This window comes from Semicossyphus pulcher, unplaced genomic scaffold (assembly GCF_022749685.1).
Source record: "Semicossyphus pulcher isolate SPU_LCO1_2020_fin unplaced genomic scaffold, fSemPul1.0.p SCAF_21, whole genome shotgun sequence".
Classification (NCBI taxonomy): domain Eukaryota; kingdom Metazoa; phylum Chordata; class Actinopteri; order Labriformes; family Labridae; genus Semicossyphus; species Semicossyphus pulcher.
The window spans coordinates 2564839-2577507 of record NW_027211695.1 but is presented as its reverse complement, the minus strand read 5'-3'; the positions used below and the strand labels follow the sequence as shown (position 1 = coordinate 2577507).

The 12669-nt window shown below is 44.9% G+C and overlaps 3 protein-coding genes across 3 annotated transcripts; all 3 read left to right on the top strand.

Moving 5' to 3' along the window:
• The first annotated feature begins 551 nt into the window (after positions 1–551).
• LOC138601125 (tripartite motif-containing protein 16-like protein) lies at positions 552–1847 on the top strand. Its single transcript, XM_069672707.1, has one exon. It carries the CDS (start codon positions 552–554, stop codon positions 1845–1847), a length of 1296 nt encoding a protein of 431 aa, XP_069528808.1.
• Positions 1848–3920: 2073 nt separating this feature from the next.
• Positions 3921–5216, top strand: LOC138601124 (tripartite motif-containing protein 16-like protein). The gene has a single exon (XM_069672706.1). The coding sequence runs from the start codon at positions 3921–3923 to the stop codon at positions 5214–5216; it is 1296 nt and encodes a 431-aa protein (XP_069528807.1).
• Positions 5217–7287: 2071 nt separating this feature from the next.
• Positions 7288–8583, top strand: LOC138601123 (tripartite motif-containing protein 16-like protein). Its single transcript, XM_069672705.1, has one exon. The coding sequence runs from the start codon at positions 7288–7290 to the stop codon at positions 8581–8583; it is 1296 nt and encodes a 431-aa protein (XP_069528806.1).
• Positions 8584–12669: the final 4086 nt, after the last annotated feature.

The following is a 12669-nucleotide window of genomic DNA, read 5'->3' as shown; positions in this document are numbered from 1 at the left end:
AAAACTCAAGTATGCACCGGACCAGTCTACCTCGCCTGCTGTATTCCACAATGCAAAGCGCCGGAACGTCACAGCGGCAGTTGAAATGACGGACAGCAGCAGCATTCCAGCAGAAGGGGGCGCTGTAGCTAAAGAAGCGGCGGTTATTGTTTACTTCCGACTGGTGGAGCATGCTGCAACATGAATGTAAAAAGCTCCTCCATACTACGTACTACCACCGAACACAGTATGCACTATGTAGTATGTAGTATATAGCATGTAGTATATAGTACGGCATTTCAAACACAGCCAAAGTATAGCTCTCAAACCGCTCCTCTTCCTGGAATGAATCCCAGCTTGGTAACCCCTCCCTCTTCTTCCTGCTCTCAAACACAGTCAGCTCCACCGTGACTCAGACTTGTTCCCTCCCCTTCAGATCAGTAGTTTGAAGATGAGTGTGACCAACAAGAGGTGACACCCCCTCTTCAAACACATGTTGTGTAGTGAGGGTTTGAACTAGTTGTAGTTCTGAGGAAGTGAAACTCAGACGGTCTTTGTCACTAACAGGTGAAATGGCGCAGAAAGGAGTTCAGCTGGACCCGGAAAGCTCCTCTTGTTCGATCTGTCTGGATCCACTGAAGGATCCGGTTACTATTCCCTGTGGACACAGCTACTGCATGAACTGTATTAAAGGCCACAGGGATACAGAGGATGAGAAGAGAGTCTACAGCTGCCCTCAGTGTAGGCAGACCTACACACCGAGACCTGTCCTGTTGAAGAGCAACATGTTAGCAGATTTAGTGGAGGAGCTGAAGAAGACTGGACTCCCAGCTGCTCCTGTGACCTGTGATGTCTGCACTGGGAGAAAAATGAAAGCCTGCAAGTTCTGTCTGCAGTGTCTGGCTTCTTACTGTGAGAAACACGTGCAGCCTCATTTTAAAGCTCCGTTAAAGAAACACAAGCTGGTGGAGCCCTGCAAGAAGCTCCAGGAGAAGCTGGAGCAGGAGATCACTGAGCTGAAGAGGAGAGACGCTGACCTGGAGGAGCTGTCACTCGCAGAGGATCACAACCAGTTTCTACATGACTACCCCTCACTGTCACCACTCAGTGAATCTACAGACTCATCCAGCATCAAGATCCGTCCTCTGAGGGACTTTGAGGCTGTGACAGCGGCTGTGTCAGAGGTCAGAGGTAAACTACAGGATGTTCTGAGGGAGACATGGACAAACGTCTCGCAGACAGTGACTGAAGATGTTTTACTGTCACAACCAGAGCCCAAGACCAGAGCTGAGTTCTTACAGTACTCATGTGACATCACACTGGATCCAAACACAGCACACACACGGCTGTTATTATCTTATGGGAACAGAAAAGCAACAGCAATGAGTGAACGTCAGTCTTATTCTAGTCACCCAGACAGATTCACTGGATATTATCAGGTCCTGAGTAGAGAGAGTCTGACTGGACGTTGTTACTGGGAGGTGGAGTGGGGAGGAGAGGGAGTTTGTGTAGCAGTCACATACAAGAATATCAGCAGAGCAGGGAGCGGGGATGAATGTGTCTTTGGATTCAATGACAAATCTTGGGCGTTGTGTTGTATCAGCAACAGATATAACTTTTGGTACATCCGTGTTCCCTCTCCTGTCTCAGGTCCTCAGTCCTCCAGAGTCGGAGTGTACCTGGATCACAGAGCAGGTATTCTGTCCTTCTACAGCGTCTCTAAAACCATGACTCTCCTCCACAGAGTCCAGACCACCTTCACTCAGCCGCTCTATGCTGGACTGCAGTTGTACTATTCTGGAAACACTGCCGAGTTGTGCGAAGTGAAAAGAGACAGAGGGCATGTAAGGGGCGGCAGGTTAACTTGATTTTTATTCATGTTTGTTGCTGAGAGCTGATCGTTGTCGCCTGTCAATCAAACTTTAATGGCGGTACTTAAACATCTTATGTCTTCTGTAAATGTTTGACATCTTCTCTTGTGTCCGGTAAATGCCCGAGTCTCTTGAAGTGACACTCCTTCCTTTGTCGGTTTAACCTTTCAACTGCTCATGATGACTGATGTTCACCTGAACTCACATTTCTCTGCTTGAAATTATAAAACTCTCTCTGCTAAATGTTTGTTGATTGTTTGTATGGATGCGTTCATATGCTGGATCTTAAGAGAGAAAGCATCAGAACTTTCTTTAATGTAATGTTTTGTTTGCTCCACTTATATTTGTAGAAAATCGAATCACATTAATATGAAAATGTTTTGCAGACTGAATACTGTTGTTATTTAAACTGATTAAAATGTACGATGAGGTATTTTAAACCTTCACTTATCATGATTAAACCAATAAGGAGATTTTTAGTTTAGATTGTGGTCATACAAACTGATCGTGTGCTGAAGTGAATCTGTTCATGAAATCATTGACCAGGCTTTGAACAAACGGAAGTTTGTTATCATGAATAATAAAACGGGATTGAAGTATTTCTTATCTTCATTGACTGGAAGCTGTCCTTGATGCTGTGAGTCTTCTCTTCAGAGGCGGCAGTTATCAATTATGTCAACATGACTGTACACCGTTTATGATTAAAACAATTCCACAAGGTTTTACCCTTTAGACCTCAGCAGAGTTTGTGTACGTTGCTGCAGTTTGAAAGCTTGTATATCTTATTTTTTAAATAAAGATCTTTGCAGTGTTTGGAGTCTCTTCTGAAAAGAGAGCTGCAGCCTCAACCACCGTGGAGCTGTTTTGACATTCCAGATGGTAAGAGAAAGACGAGGTGACAGAGAGGGGACTCAGAGAGCGGCATCTTCTTTGGCTCCGTTTCATCTGGAGAACTGAAAACTTCCAGTTTTTAATCCCTCAGCGCAGTGGCGTACTCGGGCTGAGGGGCAGGGGTAAATAAATAAATAAATACATAAATAAAAAGAGCACCAGCTATATGTCATGGAGCACTAGTGCGCAGAAAGTTGTGATGTAAAACAACAGGGGCAATAGGGTCAACTACAGGCATCCCATGAGGGCACATTGCCTCACACGTAGAAGGTGCAGAGGCTAACTAATTTTGCAACATACAGTCTATAAATCATCCACTGGACGGGCGCCCAGAGTTCAAGTATTCATTCTTTATTTACAACAGGGGCATCCATGAGGGCACTTTTGTGGCACATTCGGCATGCAAGTGGCTAGCCTCGGAAGCTAATGACCAGCATAGCCAGTAGCCCACCCAGTGGGTTGCTTACATCGCTATGCTAGTCCCTAGCCTCGGAAGCTAATGACCAGAAGAGAAATGAAACATAGCTGCTGTGTTCAAATGCCATACTGTACTCACAGTTCGTACTGATTTGGCTAACATGTAGTATGCAGTACGCCAAAGATACCCGGATGTCGTAATGATTCGGAAAAAACTCAAGTATGCACCGGACCAGTCTACCTCGCCTGCTGTATTCCACAATGCAAAGCGCCGGAACGTCACAGCGGCAGTTGAAATGACGGACAGCAGCAGCATTCCAGCAGAAGGGGGCGCTGTAGCTAAAGAAGCGGCGGTTATTGTTTACTTCCGACTGGTGGAGCATGCTGCAACATGAATGTAAAAAGCTCCTCCATACTACGTACTACCACCGAACGCAGTATGCACTATGTAGTATGTAGTATATAGCATGTAGTATATAGTACGGCATTTCAAACACAGCCAAAGTATAGCTCTCAAACCGCTCCTCTTCCTGGAATGAATCCCAGCTTGGTAACCCCTCCCTCTTCTTCCTGCTCTCAAACACAGTCAGCTCCACCGTGACTCAGACTTGTTCCCTCCCCTTCAGATCAGTAGTTTGAAGATGAGTGTGACCAACAAGAGGTGACACCCCCTCTTCAAACACATGTTGTGTAGTGAGGGTTTGAACTAGTTGTAGTTCTGAGGAAGTGAAACTCAGACGGTCTTTGTCACTAACAGGTGAAATGGCGCAGAAAGGAGTTCAGCTGGACCCGGAAAGCTCCTCTTGTTCGATCTGTCTGGATCCACTGAAGGATCCGGTTACTATTCCCTGTGGACACAGCTACTGCATGAACTGTATTAAAGGCCACAGGGATACAGAGGATGAGAAGAGAGTCTACAGCTGCCCTCAGTGTAGGCAGACCTACACACCGAGACCTGTCCTGTTGAAGAGCAACATGTTAGCAGATTTAGTGGAGGAGCTGAAGAAGACTGGACTCCCAGCTGCTCCTGTGACCTGTGATGTCTGCACTGGGAGAAAAATGAAAGCCTGCAAGTTCTGTCTGCAGTGTCTGGCTTCTTACTGTGAGAAACACGTGCAGCCTCATTTTAAAGCTCCGTTAAAGAAACACAAGCTGGTGGAGCCCTGCAAGAAGCTCCAGGAGAAGCTGGAGCAGGAGATCACTGAGCTGAAGAGGAGAGACGCTGACCTGGAGGAGCTGTCACTCGCAGAGGATCACAACCAGTTTCTACATGACTACCCCTCACTGTCACCACTCAGTGAATCTACAGACTCATCCAGCATCAAGATCCGTCCTCTGAGGGACTTTGAGGCTGTGACAGCGGCTGTGTCAGAGGTCAGAGGTAAACTACAGGATGTTCTGAGGGAGACATGGACAAACGTCTCGCAGACAGTGACTGAAGATGTTTTACTGTCACAACCAGAGCCCAAGACCAGAGCTGAGTTCTTACAGTACTCATGTGACATCACACTGGATCCAAACACAGCACACACACGGCTGTTATTATCTTATGGGAACAGAAAAGCAACAGCAATGAGTGAACGTCAGTCTTATTCTAGTCACCCAGACAGATTCACTGGATATTATCAGGTCCTGAGTAGAGAGAGTCTGACTGGACGTTGTTACTGGGAGGTGGAGTGGGGAGGAGAGGGAGTTTGTGTAGCAGTCACATACAAGAATATCAGCAGAGCAGGGAGCGGGGATGAATGTGTCTTTGGATTCAATGACAAATCTTGGGCGTTGTGTTGTATCAGCAACAGATATAACTTTTGGTACATCCGTGTTCCCTCTCCTGTCTCAGGTCCTCAGTCCTCCAGAGTCGGAGTGTACCTGGATCACAGAGCAGGTATTCTGTCCTTCTACAGCGTCTCTAAAACCATGACTCTCCTCCACAGAGTCCAGACCACCTTCACTCAGCCGCTCTATGCTGGACTGCAGTTGTACTATTCTGGAAACACTGCCGAGTTGTGCGAAGTGAAAAGAGACAGAGGGCATGTAAGGGGCGGCAGGTTAACTTGATTTTTATTCATGTTTGTTGCTGAGAGCTGATCGTTGTCGCCTGTCAATCAAACTTTAATGGCGGTACTTAAACATCTTATGTCTTCTGTAAATGTTTGACATCTTCTCTTGTGTCCGGTAAATGCCCGAGTCTCTTGAAGTGACACTCCTTCCTTTGTCGGTTTAACCTTTCAACTGCTCATGATGACTGATGTTCACCTGAACTCACATTTCTCTGCTTGAAATTATAAAACTCTCTCTGCTAAATGTTTGTTGATTGTTTGTATGGATGCGTTCATATGCTGGATCTTAAGAGAGAAAGCATCAGAACTTTCTTTAATGTAATGTTTTGTTTGCTCCACTTATATTTGTAGAAAATCGAATCACATTAATATGAAAATGTTTTGCAGACTGAATACTGTTGTTATTTAAACTGATTAAAATGTACGATGAGGTATTTTAAACCTTCACTTATCATGATTAAACCAATAAGGAGATTTTTAGTTTAGATTGTGGTCATACAAACTGATCGTGTGCTGAAGTGAATCTGTTCATGAAATCATTGACCAGGCTTTGAACAAACGGAAGTTTGTTATCATGAATAATAAAACGGGATTGAAGTATTTCTTATCTTCATTGACTGGAAGCTGTCCTTGATGCTGTGAGTCTTCTCTTCAGAGGCGGCAGTTATCAATTATGTCAACATGACTGTACACCGTTTATGATTAAAACAATTCCACAAGGTTTTACCCTTTAGACCTCAGCAGAGTTTGTGTACGTTGCTGCAGTTTGAAAGCTTGTATATCTTATTTTTTAAATAAAGATCTTTGCAGTGTTTGGAGTCTCTTCTGAAAAGAGAGCTGCAGCCTCAACCACCGTGGAGCTGTTTTGACATTCCAGATGGTAAGAGAAAGACGAGGTGACAGAGAGGGGACTCAGAGAGCGGCATCTTCTTTGGCTCCGTTTCATCTGGAGAACTGAAAACTTCCAGTTTTTAATCCCTCAGCGCAGTGGCGTACTCGGGCTGAGGGGCAGGGGTAAATAAATAAATAAATACATAAATAAAAAGAGCACCAGCTATATGTCATGGAGCACTAGTGCGCAGAAAGTTGTGATGTAAAACAACAGGGGCAATAGGGTCAACTACAGGCATCCCATGAGGGCACATTGCCTCACACGTAGAAGGTGCAGAGGCTAACTAATTTTGCAACATACAGTCTATAAATCATCCACTGGACGGGCACCCAGAGTTCAAGTATTCATTCTTTATTTACAACAGGCATCCATGAGGGCACTTTTGTGGCACATTCGGCATGCAAGTGGCTAGCCTCGGAAGCTAATGACCAGCATAGCCAGTAGCCCACCCAGTGGGTTGCTTACATCGCTATGCTAGTCCCTAGCCTCGGAAGCTAATGACCAGAAGAGAAATGAAACATAGCTGCTGTGTTCAAATGCCATACTGTACTCACAGTTCGTACTGATTTGGCTAACATGTAGTATGCAGTACGCCAAAGATACCCGGATGTCGTAATGATTCGGAAAAAACTCAAGTATGCACCGGACCAGTCTACCTCGCCTGCTGTATTCCACAATGCAAAGCGCCGGAACGTCACAGCGGCAGTTGAAATGACGGACAGCAGCAGCATTCCAGCAGAAGGGGGCGCTGTAGCTAAAGAAGCGGCGGTTATTGTTTACTTCCGACTGGTGGAGCATGCTGCAACATGAATGTAAAAAGCTCCTCCATACTACGTACTACCACCGAACGCAGTATGCACTATGTAGTATGTAGTATATAGCATGTAGTATATAGTACGGCATTTCAAACACAGCCAAAGTATAGCTCTCAAACCGCTCCTCTTCCTGGAATGAATCCCAGCTTGGTAACCCCTCCCTCTTCTTCCTGCTCTCAAACACAGTCAGCTCCACCGTGACTCAGACTTGTTCCCTCCCCTTCAGATCAGTAGTTTGAAGATGAGTGTGACCAACAAGAGGTGACACCCCCTCTTCAAACACATGTTGTGTAGTGAGGGTTTGAACTAGTTGTAGTTCTGAGGAAGTGAAACTCAGACGGTCTTTGTCACTAAGAGGTGAAATGGCGCAGAAAGGAGTTCAGCTGGACCCGGAAAGCTCCTCTTGTTCGATCTGTCTGGTTCCACTGAAGGATCCGGTTACTATTCCCTGTGGACACAGCTACTGCATGAACTGTATTAAAGGCCACAGGGATACAGAGGATGAGAAGAGAGTCTACAGCTGCCCTCAGTGTAGGCAGACCTACACACCGAGACCTGTCCTGTTGAAGAGCAACATGTTAGCAGATTTAGTGGAGGAGCTGAAGAAGACTGGACTCCCAGCTGCTCCTGTGACCTGTGATGTCTGCACTGGGAGAAAAATGAAAGCCTGCAAGTTCTGTCTGCAGTGTCTGGCTTCTTACTGTGAGAAACACGTGCAGCCTCATTTTAAAGCTCCGTTAAAGAAACACAAGCTGGTGGAGCCCTGCAAGAAGCTCCAGGAGAAGCTGGAGCAGGAGATCACTGAGCTGAAGAGGAGAGACGCTGACCTGGAGGAGCTGTCACTCGCAGAGGATCACAACCAGTTTCTACATGACTACCCCTCACTGTCACCACTCAGTGAATCTACAGACTCATCCAGCATCAAGATCCGTCCTCTGAGGGACTTTGAGGCTGTGACAGCGGCTGTGTCAGAGGTCAGAGGTAAACTACAGGATGTTCTGAGGGAGACATGGACAAACGTCTCGCAGACAGTGACTGAAGATGTTTTACTGTCACAACCAGAGCCCAAGACCAGAGCTGAGTTCTTACAGTACTCATGTGACATCACACTGGATCCAAACACAGCACACACACGGCTGTTATTATCTTATGGGAACAGAAAAGCAACAGCAATGAGTGAACGTCAGTCTTATTCTAGTCACCCAGACAGATTCACTGGATATTATCAGGTCCTGAGTAGAGAGAGTCTGACTGGACGTTGTTACTGGGAGGTGGAGTGGGGAGGAGAGGGAGTTTGTGTAGCAGTCACATACAAGAATATCAGCAGAGCAGGGAGCGGGGATGAATGTGTCTTTGGATTCAATGACAAATCTTGGGCGTTGTGTTGTATCAGCAACAGATATAACTTTTGGTACATCCGTGTTCCCTCTCCTGTCTCAGGTCCTCAGTCCTCCAGAGTCGGAGTGTACCTGGATCACAGAGCAGGTATTCTGTCCTTCTACAGCGTCTCTAAAACCATGACTCTCCTCCACAGAGTCCAGACCACCTTCACTCAGCCGCTCTATGCTGGACTGCAGTTGTACTATTCTGGAAACACTGCCGAGTTGTGCGAAGTGAAAAGAGATAGAGGGCATGTAAGGGGCGGCAGGTTAACTTGATTTTTATTCATGTTTGTTGCTGAGAGCTGATCGTTGTCGCCTGTCAATCAAACTTTAATGGCGGTACTTAAACATCTTATGTCTTCTGTAAATGTTTGACATCTTCTCTTGTGTCCGGTAAATGCCCGAGTCTCTTGAAGTGACACTCCTTCCTTTGTCGGTTTAACCTTTCAACTGCTCATGATGACTGATGTTCACCTGAACTCACATTTCTCTGCTTGAAATTATAAAACTCTCTCTGCTAAATGTTTGTTGATTGTTTGTATGGATGCGTTCATATGCTGGATCTTAAGAGAGAAAGCATCAGAACTTTCTTTAATGTAATGTTTTGTTTGCTCCACTTATATTTGTAGAAAATCGAATCACATTAATATGAAAATGTTTTGCAGACTGAATACTGTTGTTATTTAAACTGATTAAAATGTACGATGAGGTATTTTAAACCTTCACTTATCATGATTAAACCAATAAGGAGATTTTTAGTTTAGATTGTGGTCATACAAACTGATCGTGTGCTGAAGTGAATCTGTTCATGAAATCATTGACCAGGCTTTGAACAAACGGAAGTTTGTTATCATGAATAATAAAACGGGATTGAAGTATTTCTTATCTTCATTGACTGGAAGCTGTCCTTGATGCTGTGAGTCTTCTCTTCAGAGGCGGCAGTTATCAATTATGTCAACATGACTGTACACCGTTTATGATTAAAACAATTCCACAAGGTTTTACCCTTTAGACCTCAGCAGAGTTTGTGTACGTTGCTGCAGTTTGAAAGCTTGTATATCTTATTTTTTAAATAAAGATCTTTGCAGTGTTTGGAGTCTCTTCTGAAAAGAGAGCTGCAGCCTCAACCACCGTGGAGCTGTTTTGACATTCCAGATGGTAAGAGAAAGACGAGGTGACAGAGAGGGGACTCAGAGAGCGGCATCTTCTTTGGCTCCGTTTCATCTGGAGAACTGAAAACTTCCAGTTTTTAATCCCTCAGCGCAGTGGCGTACTCGGGCTGAGGGGCAGGGGTAAATAAATAAATAAATACATAAATAAAAAGAGCACCAGCTATATGTCATGGAGCACTAGTGCGCAGAAAGTTGTGATGTAAAACAACAGGGGCAATAGGGTCAACTACAGGCATCCCATGAGGGCACATTGCCTCACACGTAGAAGGTGCAGAGGCTAACTAATTTTGCAACATACAGTCTATAAATCATCCACTGGACGGGCGCCCAGAGTTCAAGTATTCATTCTTTATTTACAACAGGGGCATCCATGAGGGCACTTTTGTGGCACATTTTTTCAAACATGGAGGCACCAAGGGCCCTGCTTGACTCAGACTGCAACAACTGTTGATATCAGTCTCCCCCATAGTATCTTTATTATAGCTGCTGATGCTAATAGTATACCTGTTGACTTCAAACTGCCTTTCATCATGACTGCTGTTCTTGTTAATTTCACACACATTTGTACCATTATTATTGGCTATGTTGCCATAAGTATTATCTGTTGATGTTGATGTAACAAGAACATATGTCATTGCTTGCTTCCTCTTTGTCCGTCTCTATCCTGCATCTCCCTCTATCCCACGTTTCGGCCCATCCAGTCGAGGCAGACGGCTGTTCAGCATGAGTCTGGTTCTGTCTGTTAAAGGACGTTTTTCCTTGCCACTGTGCCAAATGTGGCTAAGTGCGGTTCATGGTGAATCAGTCTCTCTATATAATACACCACTGCAATCATGTATCAGCAGGCTGCGGCGTATGCAGTTAAAACAGTGGAAAGCAAAAGCAGGTGGAACGTAATGCCACCCCGGCTCCCATCAGCGGCTGTCTGACGATGACAGCTTCTTATGAATCTCTATTAACAGACATCTGCATGCTAACAGGAAACAATCCGTTCTAACTCTAAACTGTAAAATTAACTTGAGACAAATTCCCTGATGCTGTGTCACGAAAGCCGTTCAGCATTTAGATTTCCCGACTTCCTCGAATGCATCAGAAATGATCGATCCGACCTCCGTTCAACAAACGAGCATTTTAAAAGTATTTTACTTGTCCTCTAGAGGACAGACCTGACAAAGCTTCATTTTTACTTTTCACTAATCTGCCTCATTATGTTGAAAATTCGGCAATAGCAAGACCCGTTAATTACAAGTACATCCCAGAAAAAAACGGGGTATTTTACTTGAAACGATGCAGCAAGCGGAGAAGGAAGTCGTTTTTTCGCTAACCGCCGGCTACATGTCCCGGCATGCCCACAGGTGTCCCCAGAGGCTACATCTCGTCAGACTACAGCCGATGGGATCCGAGATTGCCCTCGAAGTAAATGCATGTCGAGTAATGGCGGAAACCGGAAATTCGGCGGCCAGCAGGGCTAACATTAGCCATGGCGACAGAGAGGAACAAGACCGTGGGGAAGATCCAAGGGACAGCGGACTTGTGGAGTAAACAACAAAAAAAGCCTCGGAGAGTGGATTATATGTAAAACATGTGGCTGCTGAGCTGCAGGAACAGGTGTTACTAAAGTGGATTACAACAGGGGACATGGATGCCATTAACATTAAGCTTGGCTTTACGTTTTTGTGCACGCTTCTATACTCTTGCACGTGAAAGACGTTTCTGCATCGCCCACAGGTGCAGAATGGCACAGGACAAGTCGGAGGCCCTCGTGCAGATAATGATGGCGAAAGAGAGCCTGATGAACTCTGACAGTTTGATTGACAGGTTGGAGGAAAGCTAATAAGAAAGCAGCTACATTAAGGTAAGACATTTATTTTTCATAATTACTGTTGCTGTTTGCAGCGCTGCCTTTTTCATATTCTGAAGTTGCTGTTAAAAGCTTCATATGCTCGTCAAGTTATTGTAGTATGCACTGTGGCACTGTACAGTTCTCCATTCATATTGTGGAGGAAGTATCTGCTCTGTGGCTGTGTGCAGTGCCTCTTTAATTTTCGAGTTATCGTGAAACGCACTGTAGTGTTGCAGTTCTCTTTTCATATTCTGGTTGATTTATGTTAAGTGCTTCTTTCATACTCTGGCAAAGTTATTGTAATACACTGTGAGTGTGCAGTTTTCGCTTAATATTCTGGTGAAGTTTTGTAGTATGCACTGTGCTCTTATTAGTTTGGTGAAGTCATTGGAATATGCACTAAAGCTGTGTATAGTATACTGTACCCAAGTGCATTACTATAATTTGTAGCACCTACCGCTGTGCCGCTTTCAGATTGGGTCGTTTGACTCTAGCGTAAACACAAGCCCCTTTTACACTGCCGGTTAAAGGCGGGACTGTTACGCCTCTGAGCGGGCATCATAGGTAACAGACAGGCGAGAACAATTTTGTGTGTGTGTGTGAAGTTCATGCTTTTTGTTAGGCTACATAGTGCAAGCCTTTTCCTTCCACAACGCCAGAATACTATGTAAAGAAACGATTGGACGGCTTAACGCCGGCGTTACGGCGCTGTGGGGGAACTGCAACCTTAAAGGGCTCCTGTCTATTGTTTCAGTGTTTGTTTTGCATTGTGAATTTGTACATTCTATTTTGTAGTTATGCTTTAAAGTAATAATCTTGAAGATTTTCATGTAAATAAATGTCTGTTAAGTCATCTATTGCCGAATGAGGTAACACAATGGTGACTGAGCCTATGGCCCACTGATGAAAGCCTTTGCATTGGCAGTATTACAGACTGTCTGTGGTGACTTTAGCAGAAAAAATCCCAAGCGGCGCCCAGTTAGTGACCCGTTCTCCATCAGCCAGCAGTGGTTGGTCTGCCAGAGAGGGTAGGCGGAGCTAAGCGGCTGCTTTTTCCGTTCTCTGCGAGTGTTGCGAGTAAACATTAATCTACTATGGCTGAACAAACAAAGAAAAGATGGATGACTACAGATACAACTTCAACAAGAAGTGAAAATCCAAAGAGAAAGAAACAAAGTCGACGCTCAGATGAAGCAAACAGTCTGTTTCGTTAAAACATCGGGCTGGTATTTTGCGAATGCCCGGCCGCTTTTTAACCTTCCAGTCCGTCTCTGAGTGTTATTAAAAGCAGAATCGACATTGACCATGGATCACTGACAAGCAGGCGTACGGTTGGAGCTCAGAGTT

Excerpts from the sequence above, each read along its gene's own strand:
- LOC138601125 (XM_069672707.1), top strand. The coding sequence starts at position 552 with ATGGCGCAGAAAGGAGTTCAGCTGGACCCGGAAAGCTCCTCTTGTTCG.
- LOC138601123 (XM_069672705.1), top strand. The coding sequence starts at position 7,288 with ATGGCGCAGAAAGGAGTTCAGCTGGACCCGGAAAGCTCCTCTTGTTCG.
- LOC138601124 (XM_069672706.1), top strand. The coding sequence starts at position 3,921 with ATGGCGCAGAAAGGAGTTCAGCTGGACCCGGAAAGCTCCTCTTGTTCG.